The 15,563-nt window shown below is 37.7% G+C and overlaps 1 protein-coding gene across 5 annotated transcripts in view; it reads right to left on the bottom strand.

Annotated features, from left to right (window-relative positions):
• Positions 1 to 1,661: 1,661 nt before the first annotated feature.
• LOC122842509 (bcl-2-like protein 11) overlaps positions 1,662 to 15,563 on the bottom strand; it is a 34,772-nt gene continuing 20,870 nt past the window's right edge. For 4 of the 5 annotated variants that reach the window (XM_044136463.1, XM_044136464.1, XM_044136460.1 and 1 more), the window contains one exon: positions 1,662 to 5,789. In XM_044136463.1, coding sequence (XP_043992398.1) covers positions 5,625 to 5,789 — 165 coding nt within the window. In that variant the 3' untranslated portion in view covers positions 1,662 to 5,624. The remainder of the gene's footprint in view (positions 5,790 to 15,563) is intronic. The other variant, XM_044136461.1, reaches the window with a different exon arrangement.

Below are 15,563 nucleotides of genomic sequence, written 5' to 3'. Positions count from 1 at the left end.
ATGAGAAATATTGTGGCTCTTTAACATAACATGTTATCACACACCCCTAATGTTTTGCCAGTCACCTCAAGAGGATTTATATGTTAGCACCACCACCACTAATATTATTAGTATAATATTATATCAATACCAAGGAGCGTGGTACAAACTCTCACTGCTACACAGTCATGGGAAAGTGATGACCAGTTTTAAGAACATTTTGCTCATTTCTTTCTCCGATGGATTTGTTTCAGTTTCACCGTGAAAAACCACAAAGGGTTAAAAAACTTGTTCTTTCTCAACAGGTGGAGGTATCCACCCTGCTGACCTGCTGTTCTGACCCACATCTGGTGGTGGTGTTGTTGTGCATGGATGTGTGTGAGTTATGAATGTTAATGAGTCGTGTGTGTGTGTCTTTGTGTGGATGACATATAATTATCCAGGCATGTGTTTGTGCCAAGTTGTGGAAGGCACCGTACTTTCCACAGACACACACACACACACGCACAGAAAATGACAAGAGAAAGATGAAAATAAGAGTAAGAGGAGGAGAGACAGAGTTTCTCAAATAAAGAGGAAAACTGTCCTCATTTCACCTAAGAAACCTTTTATAGCAAAATGACCTAAGCTGAACTGTGAAGTCAGTGTAAACACACTTATGTTTTTAAAAGTTATTTATGAATAACAAGCTTAAAACCTGATAACTAAGGTTTTAAGCTTGTTATCTGAAAATACTTATTTCAACTTAATCTGCCTCTGGTATTATTACAGCATCTTTTAATCAGTAGGTTAATGTTTTTGTTTGAAAATTTGGTATCTTTAAAGTACAGTAGTTTTGTTTCTAGAGACATTAGAGCTAAATTATGTAGCTTTTATTTAAAAAAAAAAAAAAAGCATTTTACGTATTTGTTAAAAATGTTGACGACATGGTGACAGATAATCTGTGAAAAGATCCATCTCCTCCACCTCCTGTCTGAGGCACTATTGCTGCAATGCACCACTCCTGGACAAAAACAACCAATCAGAGCAGGGAGGAGGGTCTTAGTGCTGCTCATCAGGCTCATGTACTCACTTCTCAAAGTCAAAACAGCGGAAAAACAACTTACCATTACAAGAAACGTGTTTGGCCATGCTACCTAGCCTGAGCATTCACAACAGGGAAACAAAGAGGAGGAGAAGGGCAGCGCCACGTGGAAGATGACTGACAGCGCTAAGGCCCTCCTCTTGGATCTGATTGGTTGTTTCTAGGTAGCACTAGGAGAAGGCAGAGGAGCTCAATCTTAATTTTTTTGAGATTATCTGACTCATACTCAGCCTTTTAGCATTTCTGTTTAGGCATGACTTGGTCCTTTTAAAGGTAAATTTTTAAACGACTTCCTCGTTAAATAAAACTACAAGATACTGAATCTTTGATATGCACCTGCACATGATGTCGACGTTTTTACACTTTTTGATTGAGATTTGTCAATTAATTAGGTTAGACAGAGAAAATGATTATAGTTGGGGGTAAAACACACTGTTAATTGACAAAATTTTCACCCTACAAATGTTTCTGCACAAGTGACAACAAAAGACTGTATGTTCTTCCATGTATTGCAGCATATTGTAGTCTGCCAGGTTGATTCTCGAGATTAGACTCATAAGAAGACTTCATGCACATCATTACCAGAATAGAAAAAGGATACTTTAAAAAATCATTTTTATTTGTTAAAAAAAATCACATCATACAACATGATTCATTTCTTTTAATGTACAAAGTTGTAAAAGCATTGTTTCCAGGACAGGAATTGGAAACAATTGAATTTTTGTTATAGTTTACAATATAAACAAAACGTACTGGTTGCTACACTTGTACTGGGTCATCTGGAGTCATTCTTGTTTTTATTTTTTTGGCTCCTGTATATCTAAAGTTCAATGGAAGCATTTACAACATTTTCAGCGAAAGCACAGCGCACCGCAGTGTCTCTGGGTCCCAACAAGTTTCCTGCGTTTAATCTCTCTAACATTTCCAATGAAATAACAGGTCATCCTCCTGCATCAAAGCAAGCAACAATTATCTATCCGCTAAAGGTTGTGGCTTTCACATGGTCCAAAAGTCAAATAAACCGAAATGGGCAACGCAATTCGACACAGTCATTCCAGCAGTGCTTGATGCAAGTCATTAAAACCCTGAATGTGTCATGAACACACGCGCGTGCACGCACACATACACACACACACACACACACACACACATATATATACACAAATGCGCGTGCGCAGAAGTGTTTCTGTGCTCGAACACCTTCAGAAGACATGCGAACAATATGCTCATTACAAGGTTTCCATATCAGTTTCAGAACGCAGTAAATCGTCTCTCGGTTTCCTCCCTGAAATGCTCTCCTCTCGCACGCCGGCTGTAACACAGTATTTCAAAATGAGGTTGTAGGTTTCACATGGCACAATATCAGAAATCAGCATGCAGTCACAGCGCTCTCAGTGTCACAGTGAAGGAGAAGCAAAGCAGCTAAACACTGGTGAAGAGGAAGGAAGACAAGCTTTGTGCATTTTAAAGGGGGGAAAAAAACCCAACAACAACGGCATCGCTTTAACTAATCAGAATAGTTACATGGCAAAGGAACGCGTCTCTCCAACATAAAAAAAAAGGAAATTAGTGTGATACATGGATGTAAAAACTATATGAGACATGAAGCGTAGATTCATTTGGACTAATATTTAACAATGCTAATAGCTGTTTATGATTACTGACTGGTCTCTTTTAAATAGACTTTTGAATGTTATGCATTCAGAAGATAATTTCATGAAATAGTATGTATCACAGATTATGATAATGATGCTAGGGGAAATTAGCTAACATGCTGATTTTAATTTGCAAGCTGCAATTTCATTATTATTTCAAATTTGTCACTTTGTGAAGTACTTAGTAAAGATGCAGCAGGAGGTACTGGAAACTATTTCACCTGGATGTGAAACTGGTGAAGCTTTGCCTGTTAGCATCACCAGCTGGTTCATTAGCAACCAGGCTTGATCTGGTACGAGACTCTCGTGGTGCGATACTTTACCACAAATACGTCAAAATTCACATTAATTTACACAAATATTTTAACAGTCATGCTTCCGCAGCATGACTGTTTGAATTTGTCGCCCAATTTGTCCTCAATGTAAAAGTGCAGTTTCTGCACATTTTTCATGTCCAGACTCTGAACTGGTCAGTCCTCAATTTAGAAATGTCCCTCAAGAATCTACGACCAATTTTCACAAACACAACATTTGACGATTAAGAACGGGGGGGAAAAAAAGAAGGAAACATCGGAAGAACGGACAGGAAAAAACAAAAGGGGGAACAAAGAAAATACAGACTGGACGAAACGTAGGAAGTAAACAAAGCAGGGAGGAAAATAAGAAACGTGGGACAGAAAAGAATAGATGGGACGGATGGGGGAGAAAAGGAAAGCAGGAATACCGTCTACTGCTGAAAGTTTTGAAACCGTAACTTTCTAAAACTTTACTATACGTTCAGGCCGGTCCAGGCCTATTAACAGCTGTGGACCTTTTGAAGCAGGATTCTAAAAATCAAAATGGAAAAGACTATTGTTCCACCAAAAGAACATTTTATAACAATACTCAAAACTTTTATTTTTTTAAATTTTTTTTCTTCATAACAGTTGAACAGTTTTAATGTGCACAGCTTAAAAATCTAAATGTTTCTTTCATCTTCACCATTGTATTTTCTCTGTTTGGTTACTAATAGCCAATCATTTCCAAAACAAAAACCCCACCCATCCCTTCACTGTTTCAGCCACGGCTGGATGCTATCCAGAAACCTCTCCGAGTGTTTAATGACCTGGCAGGCGGGAGCAGACTTGGCTCAGTCTGAATCACTGTGCTAATAAACGGAAAATTGTCAACAAACCAAAACCTGCTGGTTACTTTCACCCTGGCTGCTAACGAGAAAACCAGATGATGGAAGACCGTAAAATTTGATCACTTATTGCAGAGCAATGGAAAAGTTTATAGATTAATAAACAGCAAAGCAAGAAATGACACTACTGACTAGTTTTAATGACTGACTTGATTTAAATTGTTACTTTGTTCATCAACATCACTCTGCTTGTAGGGCTAGTTAGGTAACAGTTATTGCTTTAACCAGTGGCTGACTGAGCAGTAGGTTTGCGTTAAAACGGTGCAAAAGTTTTGTTTTAATGCTGAATACAGAATTGTTTTCTATTGCCATTTTTGAATGAAGTAATGAATGAACATTTGGCGCTGAAACTATGTCAGAAATGCTCTTTAAGGTATTTCTGACATGAAATGCATGTTGTTATTTGCAATGTTGAAAATAAAACTGAATTCAAGAAAAATGGAAAACTGGATGATATTTAAAAAAAGGCCCATTGCAGATGGGAAGAAAAAATCTGCAATAGGTAGAAAAAGAGGGTGTGAATTTCTGCCAAAAAAGAAATGTTAACATCAATTTCAGAAGTTTTTTAGAAAAATTAACTAAGAAGTTTCTCAATTTGAAACGTGCCAGAAAACACCCGGAATATTTGAGATTAATCTCAGAAATTCAAGAAATTCAGAAATTCAAAATCCAGAAAATTTTTGAGTTTAAAAAGTGAAACATTTGCTAGGCAAAACGGTGAAATTTTCAAGCTAATCTCAGAAATGTTCTAGAAAAGAACTCTGGAATAGAAAATTTGTGACATTTGAAACTCAGAAATTTCCACGTTTTTGCCAAAAATGTCTGTGATTAATCTCAAAATATTTCTAGATTTCTTCTGTAGAATTACATTTTTTTTTTTTTTTACTTTTCAACATCAGAAATGTTCTTGTTTTTTTCTAGAAACTTTCAGGGATTTTTTTTTTGGGCGAAAATTTACTTCATTCTATTCTATCTACAAACGCCATAATACGCTGCCGTATTGCTGCATCTCATAATCCCATTTCCAAATCATTTGAACAACGTGACAGTTCTGCAGCCGTCCGGATCAACCAGCAAAAACATTTTCATCGCGTTTAAAGTCAACGTTATGAGACAATCACAATATATTTCTTCTGTCTGAATAAAAATGCAGTTTGGTTTACATCCGTTTTAAAGGCTGGTATAGAACAACATATTTTGTGGAAATAAAACCTTAAAATGACCGTAGTTTGGGAACACAGATTACGACAATGTAAATGCACTTATATTTTGAATGCATGACGGGCGGAGAATAAGAGAAAATCATTTTAGACCCATAAACTTGAACAAATCTGGGTCACAGACCGTGATCGCTCAGGAAGCACATAATCTCTGTACAATAGTAAAAACAAAACACAACTTAAATCAATCTTAATAAAGTAAACAAACTGTACAAGGCACGTTTGAATTTCCACAGGCATATTTTTCGGGTCAAATCACTGTCTCTGTTCAAAAAACGGAGTGCAAATCTTGCCTCTTTGGTAAAATGATGGAGACTCGGAGGCCATTAGGGAAAATCAAACATTTTAGAGTTCCTTCCTAAAAGAGAAGAGTTCAAAGTGGGAAGGAACAGTCATATTAAATCATATATATATATATATATATATATATAAAAGAGTCAAGATTTGATATATGTTCAAAACATACTCAAGAAGAATGCTACGTCTGCTGGGTTTTCCTAAGGCTAAACCTGAGAGTGGTCATGGCTGCTTGTGCTGCCTTGCATGTACATTATTCGTCCGACCAGGAGGAGCAGAAGGCAGACACAAAGCATGGCAACAGGCTCTTGCTGGATGTGCGGCATCAGGTTTAGAGGGACTATATTCCGTTGGTGTCTTCTCGCCATCCTCTACAGAAGAAAGCACAAGAAAGGACGGGTTATATCAGTGAGAGAAATGGAGAATTTTCAGCTTGATAAGCCCTGCAGGCGCAAATAGCAGTATAACGCCTGTCAATATTTCATTTTTGACGTTGGTAAATTTGTAAAAATCCTTCTAAAACATGACTTTGACATCTTACATCCAATGGCAGTATGTACCAGCGAGGCCGGACCTACTTCTCTCTCAAACAGGAGCAGAAAGGGTGCACTTAGTTTTTCACACAACTGTACTCACAGTCATGGAAATGTTCGTTTTCCCGACAGCACGAACGGTGCTTTATGTCACAATTACATATTTCAGATGTTCAAAGAAAGTTTATTAACAAAAGTGAGTACAGAAAGTGTTTTTTGAGTTATCGTTTCATTTATAAAGGGGAAGAAAGAGCTTTGTAAAAACAAGCCAATGTTAAGTGGGAATCCATCCGTCACATTGCTGTGGAGGAATTGTGGCCCAATCTTCTAAACAGAATCATTGTATTTTATTACATTTGAGGTTTCTGCAGCATAAACATCTCAGTTGGATTTAAATCTAGACTTTTACTAGACCGCTCTAAAAAAATAATTTTCTTTACCCCATGGGACGTGCACTGACTGGTGTGCTTTGGATCATTGTCCTGTTGGAAAACCTCCTTTTGTCAGTCCACAGACAATCTTTCCTGAAGTGTTGGGGGTCAACAATTTGTTTTTGGCAAACATGAGACAACTTCAGCTTTTTTTGGGAGGGGTTTGTCAGCAGTTTTATTTTTCTTTGAAACTCTCTATTTTTGTCCAGCCCTTTTATTACATTGCATATTTCACCTATATCTGTATGAAGGCAAGTGAACAGCGTCTAAAGCTAGTGAGTTTGCTATTTTCTCTGTAAGAGAACAATGTTAATTACTGGCACAAAAAGAAACCACAGACACATTGTCAGTGCCACTGCCAAAATATTAGGTCAACGTCCAAACAGCTGCTCAGATGTATAAGACTAGGAGAGCCAGAGACGATCCCCAAAGCTTCAAAGATTGTCTTTTTTCTATTATTACATGTTATTTATTTGACTCAATTCACACACTGCCTGACCACATCATTTCAAAGGACATTCTGTTCTATCAATAAAAAAAAAAATACAAAAATCCTCAGGCTCACATTAAGACATTTGATCAGCCATGAAAAGTTCTGAGTGTACAGTCCTAAACATCAGATGTTCAAGTGAACACTTCAGGACTGACTGTGGCATAAAAAAAATCAAAAGGACATATGTTCTGGATGTTTACATCTACAGGAAGCAGGTAAGTATAGGCGTCAAACATCCTGCTGCAGCTCTCTCTTTACCTTTGACTCTCCAGGTGCCGACACACGTTTTGATGCACATGTGTGCATTAAAACATGTGTTTGTTTTCCAGCTTTTATGGCTTAGGTTTGTATGAAGGCTACTAATCTTTCTCAGACACCCTCTCCCTTTACTTTATGTACTGTATCTGTTAACAATGCTGTTAAATGACAGAAGCATGCTTCTTACCAAATAAACCTTTTGTCATGGATTCACTTTAAGATTCTATTATACTATTGCACTCTCCACATTTCTCCACAGAAATCTATATTTCTGTTCAAATTTGGACATTTTCGGGTAAATCTGTTCCACATTATCTCACCTAAAACGGTGCATAAGCAGTTGAATGGTATATCGGTTATCTACCGGCTCCGCTGAAATTTTTAGTTACACTTGAAGAAATGAAGCTTAAGTTGGATGTAGATTGGGGAGGATGGGGGAAGTAATTTGAGACTTGACTTGGACTTGTCCTTTAAAGACTTGGCACTTTACTTGGAATGGGAAATAAACTTATTTCCTGCTATTTCTTGCTATCACAACAGTTTTAACAAGAGGAACATTGGACGGATGTAAAACTACAACTGAAACATATTGCTAAGAGGCACACATATTGTTGTTCTGAGTTGGATTGCTTCCAGAGGCATGTTAGTCAGGACTACTGCAGTCTGCTTCTGTACTTTGGAAACTGAAAATGAAAGGAAACAACACTGTCACGCTTTAATAGCACGACACATGCACAACAAGCGGGCCAAATCATGATGTGATTCTTAAAAGTGGAAGGCAAACGCCCTATTGGAGGCCCCATGTCGTCAACATGTTAGAGGGGCTGAATCATCCAGATATGCGTTTATTGTTTCTGTTAGTTTTGGCAAGGGGAAATAATAAACTTCTCATGTTGCAACCCGGAGTTTTGTATTACACAACCGGCAAATCAGTGTTTCCGTGATGAGAAGGAGTCGTGCTAAAAAGTGCAGGAACACCTGGGAGAAGATCTACTGGCAGCCTCTGATGACAAGTAGTTACTGCGAATGGCAATGACTAAACAAAGACCTGAAAGACTGATGAGTCTGACAGCTGGAAGTGAAGAAAATACTGTTAAGACATGTTGGAAGGTTACTGTTCATTTAGGAGAAAAGCCGATGTCTGTCCGGAAAATGACTTTAGAAAACAGAAAAAAATTAACGTCTGAGTTTCCAAATTGACATCAGCAGTTCGGAGGCTGCTGAGGAAAAAAAATAAATTTAAATATCTCTACTGCTTTTCTACTGGGTTGAACAGAAGCTCTATAAGTTTTAAACTCAATATTTATTTAAGTTTCACATCAGACTGTTCTATATTAGGCAACTCTTCTCAGCAATTCACTCTTAAATTGTTTGAACATTTGTTCAAACAATTTACTTAAAATCCTGTGCTACTGTTCTTTATTTTGGGGCTGTTAGCAAACATTTCACTCACAAAGTGTTTCCCACTTGTTTTCCCCCCCTGACTGCCCTACAACCCCTCTATGGTGATTCACAGAAACTTGGCTGGGTTTAGACCCAAACAGTTAAGTTTTTGTTTGTTTTTCTTTCTATTCCTGCTTGTTGAAAGCTCTGTGCTTTGGACTTGGTTCATCGCTCAGCAGCAGATTCTCCATAACAGCAGATCTGCCTGAGTACCGTAATAAGAGAAATAAAAATTTCTTCTGGGTTTTTACACACCGGGAAGATTGCTGTCAAACATCTTTCAGCAACAGTATGGTTCCTGTTGCTGAAAAACAGGATATCCACCATGCAAAGTACAAGATAGTTTTAATTTCACCAACTGGAAACAGATATTTCCAGTTTTGATTTATTACCACCTCGGTGGTTTAGTGCAAACAAATAGCTTTGCTAATATGTCAGTGGACGTCTCAAAGTAAGAATTGCTTTCCTTTTCAAAGCTGTCTCTTTAGGGTTAATGGACTTTTAGTTGACTCACAACACCACTTTGAAGGAATGACAGTAAAAAACTAAAACTAGGCTGTACCTCTAAGGTGACACTGCTTTAAATAAACTCACATTGTTTTTCTCATTCTAATAGATAAAACTTCAGAAAAACCTTTTTTTGTTTGTTTTTTTTTAGCTGCAACAAGGCCATTTACAGCAATGTAAGATTTATTTTATTTTATTTTTTTTAAAGCAGCTGTACCCAGTTTTTTTCTATCCCCATTTCAAGCACTACAACCAAAGTTGGCATTCAGCCGACAAAATGCGGCCTTTCCGGAAGGACTTTACTATACTACCCAGTCAATGGCTGGCAGAGAATAAATTTCCAGCCGCGGGACAAGACTTCCCTCTGAAAAACAGGATCTTTTCGGATGAAAGTAAGAGAGGCATATCAAAGCCGGTGTGGTGAGCCAGAAACCACAGAAAAGCTTATTGCCAGCAGAGGAAACAGGTGAGGGGAAGACTATTTAACCCTACATTTGAAACACGGTCTGGTTCTAATTTCACTTCTCACTTGGATCCAAGTCAAACACACTGCTCACAGATGACTAAGTAAACTTAAATAAATAAAGTGCTCCTGACTGACAAAGAACCGGCTTTGCATTCAAACGTATTATTATAAAGATGAGTGACAAATCAAAGACAAATCTGTGACTTTGACTTCTGTAGAGGGAATCTCGTACTGTCTTTAAAGTGAAGCCATTTTTTCTTATTTAGTTTAAGGAATAGGATTTATTTATTTTTCACATCAAAGTCCTAACCCGGACTAGGACTACAAACATTTCCTTACTGGTGCAATAAAGCAACCGCCTTGGGTTTTGACAAGCAAAGAGGTGGAACCACTTAGTTTAACCACTTTAAGCGTCCAGTTAGGGTGTGATGGTTTATCAGTTTTATTTTGATTATTTGTGGGGAAAATGTTCTCTGAAAGACAGTTAAGCTACACAAATCTCACAATTAATTTCTGGATATCTGAATTTATTAACGTTTTAATCAACATGGATACTCCACAGTCATGATCAGCTAATCTCTGAAAACTGGAGTTAAACACAATGTTGTGTGTGTGTGTGTGTGTGGTGTGTGTGTGTATGTGTGTGTGTGTGGTGGAACATTTTGATTGGTTGGCAGTCTCCATAAACCTTCCTGAGAACATGGTTCTTTCTTTCTCTTGGCCCTGAACCAGTTTACCAGTTATAGAGACAGTGCCTCCAGTGGTGGAAACATAAAGTACAGCTACTGCATCAGTATATAGCACCAGTTTTAGCACTAGACTCTGTGTTTCCAATCATTTCCATTAAATCCATTTCCACTGAATTGGGTTTGTAAAAGAAGTCCAAAGTATATCAGTGAAGTATACTTTGTCAAAACATGTTTCTGAATTATGAGACTTGGGGAAGGTAATAAGGTAAAACTTTATGCAAATGGACTCTGACAGGAACATAAAGGTGGAAGCAGTCTGTCACAATTGTTATGATTCCCAGAAACTGAAGTACACTTTATCTCTGTACATATTTTACATACCATTACATAATTTCCCTATGATGTAATAGCAATAAATAGACAAATGACAAGCTTTTGTTTTTCTTTTTTTTAAAAAAAAGAAAATGTGAATTAGAGCGTTTCCATCTACAGGTTTGGAGCAAATCAACCAGGCTACACAAAGTATGATTTCATCAGACGTTGACGCTACTGAAATAAACAAGATGTAGAGGTGGAAAGCTAGCATAGCATGGACCATCCATCCCGGAAAAATGGAGTGACCATACTGGAGGTTTAGCTTTCGAAATATTTCAGAGTTGCCTTACTAGAGGCACGAACCCACTTGTGGACTGGAGCGTTTGCTGCGTCGGAAATTATTCAGCGAATGTGTTTACCTCTCCTCTTTGGTGAAACAGCTCTTTTTCAGAAAAGATCTCTTTTCTGATAAACAGAAAAAAAAAGTGTTTGGATTTTTTTTTTTTTTTCAAAATCGTTTTTTGTCTTTAAAGAATTGAGAAAGTTATTTCAAATGTTGCTCTTTCCATCAACCTTTTCTGATGTAATACTTCAAAACATGCATACAAGAACACTGATGGAAAAACAGCTGCTGACATATAGTTTTGGTGCAGCCCTCTGTTTTCCCACTACTGCAGCTGCCTGAGAAACTTTGTTGTTCTCCTGCAGCTGCCTGAGAGAGTGAGCTTCCAGTTATCACAGGAACTTAAAGTTAGTGATAAGGGGAAGTTCATTCTGCTTTGTTTTGATGTCACTTTTTAAAGTTGTGCCACAAAACTTTGCACTGTGAACTTTGCTCTTCATCTATAAATGTTCAGGTATAAAACAGGGCTGAACTCATTCGTTACCTACGTCATATGGTGACTGGAGTAGAGATTTATTGCAATTAGGACAGTATAGATTTGATTCCAGTGTCCTTTTGTCACATGTCAATGTGCTCCCAGTTAAGGTACTAAATGCTCTGATACTGTACGTATTTTGTGAGCAGCGCACAATCCTCCCACACTGTCCGTGGATGGTTGAGCATACTGATTCTTGTGGCAAATTTCCTCATTTGCCACACTTGATAGATGCTAGCAAGTTTGATGAACTAGAAGAAAACAAGAACTACAGCAAGCCAACTGCGCCTCAATCGTAGGCACAGCTGACTATTTCTTCAAAGAGGTAGTTAGTCATTGCCAAATTCTCTCTGCTGAGGAAAAGCATAGCTACAGCTTAGCAGCCAACAAGCAGTGCTAGTGCTGCTTACCTAGCAGGAAGAGCACAAAAATGACTGGAAGTAGGCTACTTCTGTTTTCACAAGCATGTGCATATTTGCAAATCAACAGACTGTTTCACAAAACATGACATATGATTCTAAAAATACCTAAAATTAAGATTGATAGGACAAGTTTTGTAGCTGAATCAGGACATATTTACATAATACTAGCAATGATTATTTTTTTTTCTATCAGTTCTTTCACTACCAATTGTGGGACACAAGCAGATTTCATTTGCAGCGACATCCTCTGTCTGTTTAAAGCAGGAACTTCAGCGAACTCTACGCACCTCAAGCGATAATATAAAAATCAAGGGGGCAATCTTAATTTCCAAATGGTATGTGAATATAGTAAAATTGACCTTACTGCTAGGAGCAGCGAGAGTTGCTCTCTTGCTCTAAGTACAGAGAAGAGCAGAAGCGCTCAACGCCCCACCACTGACAAGCAGCAAAGGTCCAAGTGCCGCATATTGGCTGGTTTTGACCCAGTTTGGTTTTTAAAAGCTTCCCTCTGGCTGAACAAAGCTGATCTCTGTTTGATGGGTTATTTAACTGAATAGGTTGGATATACAGTAGGTTGGGAGAAACATAAAGTTTGGCTTAGCAGCTTCTTGAGTTCAATCAAGAGCAATGATAGCAAAGAAGCAAAGTGAAGAAATAGAAACTTTCTTGTTCTGGACTATGTGCACTATTATCTGTAAATATGACCCCAAACTCGGTTTTGCTGTGTAGGACTTCCCACCATAGAAGAAGAATTGAAGCACATCTGGACAAGCACTTTATTTTGACAGGACATGTGATACTTTCCCTTCCTTCAGGGTATATTTTCCTTCATATCATCGCCTTAGGAACCTTCAAAACTTTCAAGTCAACATTTAAGGGAACACCATGGGAGCAGATACCCAACTACAGACACAGACTCAGTACTTTAATGCTGATTTGTCCCCAGCTGACCAACTAGACCTGTTGTTTTTGGCAGAAAAAGGAAGAGTAAACTTTTAACTTGATGGGAGTTTATTTTGGCAATTTCATTTCATTTCTGCAACTATAATGTCTGCCATCTTAATACATCAGCTCGAGTGAACACTCATTAAGTCAGCCTCTGCACACAAGTTTTTAGAAAAAAGAGCGTTACCTTTGATTGCAGAGAGAAAACACGGGTTTATGTTTATTATCAAAAGTTTCAGTTTTGCTACAAGAAAAAAATTAATCTTGCAGCGTGTAAATACCTAAAGTTGCATTGGAAACTCTAACCATATTGTCATTACAGGTAATTAACTTGCAGCAGTGTTAATCGTTGCAAAAATAATGACTTATCTATCACAAAATCCACTGTGGAAGACATAAACAAGGCTTGCGGGTTTTCTTGGCAGAGTTTTTGGAACCCGTTCTTCACGTCATCGACCACAGCTATGACTTGACACTAAAGATGGTGGAACTGCAGAATACTGACACCTTGTTTCAATACTTCATGACTGCTACTTTACTTTACTTTACGTTACTTTACGATGTGTCGTTCTAAATCTATTGGAACATTACATTTCTATATCTTGAACTCCTTCATTTTGTTTTGTGGTAGGCAATTTCCTGGAAGACAGTTCATATCTTAATCAGTTGTTTTGTTGAGATAAAGACTAATTTTGCGTTCAATGACCTACTTTTCTTATTTTTAAATGTGTAGGGCAGTATAGTTAACCAGTAGACTCATGTTGAATAATTATTCCAGAAATGTCTTTCTTTAAAGCTCTTGGAATCATATTAGAAGGCATAATAAAATATTTCTGGGGATCTTTTGGAGACAAAAAGCCCACAGCATCATGCCACAATACCTAAAAGTGAAATTATCAACAAATCCTCCACAATCTTAGCTCTGCTGGACCAAAACAAACAGTCACAGTTAGTCCCAACTACAATTAGCAAACGCCACTTGTTGCATCTGTGGTGGTTGGGCAGAAATTGATTTTTCTCTGGCTGCCTACTCTATAATCAGCTGGGATGCAGAGAGCATCTAATAGTTGTTATGGAGACTTTGTGGCCCCACTCTTCGCCCCAAAGTTGTATCGTATATTATTTTTAACCTTCATTACTTAAATGACATGTCTTCTTTTTTTCCCCCTGTGGTTCTTGCATAAACGGCACCCTGAGTGAGCCCATCCATACCCCAGCCAATCAAAATGGAGAAGTCTTTAAAATTTGGAGTTGCTGTACGATGCAGTGCAATATAACCTCAGATCGTTTTTCAGTAGCAAACAGGAAGCTCCAACTCATTTGCAAAAGCAATAAAAAACTTTTTCAAGGTATAACTGATAAATAATTAGCATTTTTGCAATCATGTGCTTGTGCACCCCCTTTCTAATGCCGCCCTGGTCAACTGCCCATGTACTGTAACTGATAACATAATTATTTCAGCTGAAAAGTGTTCAAATTGTGAGTTTTTTTAGCTTTTTGAACACAAATAGATTGTCTAGCAATTGAAAAATAGTGATTTAATGTTACGCCTGTATCTTAGAATCAAAAGTCAAAACAGAAAATGAACTGCTAAGGTCGGAATAAAGATTAGATGCAAATTTATTAGAAACAAATCTTTTTTTATTATTTTGTGCTTTAATCCAAATAAAAACAGTGATGTCTGGAGAGCTGAGAATACAAATCATACACTATGGCTAACAATAGGGCTCATGAGTTATCTTGATAAATGGTAATACATCACAGTCAGAGTGAAGGGCTGGATTTTCACCACAACTAGAAACAGATGTGCTGCTCAGCTGACAAACTGCAGGCTGAGTGTGGGATTTTAAGCCAAAACTTGCAACAAAAACGATCTCCAGGCATATAACTTCAGAAACTACAGAAACACATTATAAACACTTGCACATAAAAACACCAACAGCTGACTATTTAAGTTTCCTAACATCCAAGAGTGGCTAACGTCCAGGTTTTAATCTGTTTTATGACGGGGCGAAAAGGTGCACCACAAGGAAAAGGGTCTAATCCTCCTGGAGCTTTCTGTTGCTTCGCCACTGTTAGCAATTATAACTAACTATCTCTGTGTTGGAGGGTGAAGTAAATTAGCATGCCTCCCTATTGGTTAAAACTTGTATATCATTTCAAGGTGTCAAAGCAAGAACAAACATCTTTGTCCTGTTGTCATTACACACACACATACATACTACTCTTTTGACACTTTGGGAAAAACAAACAAACTACCACATTGCTGACTCCACCACTCCTTCTCCACTTCAGATAAACTCTTGAAGCAGTGATAACTGCTTCACTATCACCATCACATGGCTAAACAAATACCACATGACCAGCCTCGTCCCCTCACCCTCCAGAAACAAACAGCAACTGGATGTAAATAAACATTGGTTGGTAATATCGGCCCAGTTTCATTTATCAGACCGATGCTGATGTGTTAAAAAAAATGACTATCTACCGAAATATATGGTCAGCCCTAAAAAAAAAAAAATCTATCTTTGAACATGTTTCTTTTCATTTTTTAACACACAAAATTGAAAGAAATACATTGACGTTGGTTTGTAAGGCTAGTAGGAGTAAGCACCATAACAATGAACAATAAGTGGTGTTTTCTGACTCGTAACTGGAACGATCTGAGCTAGGGTGTGACATGTTTCCCATTCCAGAGCTCTGACTTCAGAGAAAAACCAAATGAAACATAATCCTAATTTATTAAACTCCATATTTTATTAGTC

Source organism: Gambusia affinis, linkage group LG13, assembly GCF_019740435.1.
Source record: "Gambusia affinis linkage group LG13, SWU_Gaff_1.0, whole genome shotgun sequence".
Lineage (NCBI taxonomy): Eukaryota > Metazoa > Chordata > Actinopteri > Cyprinodontiformes > Poeciliidae > Gambusia > Gambusia affinis.
This window is presented reverse-complemented; position numbering and strand designations above follow the sequence as displayed.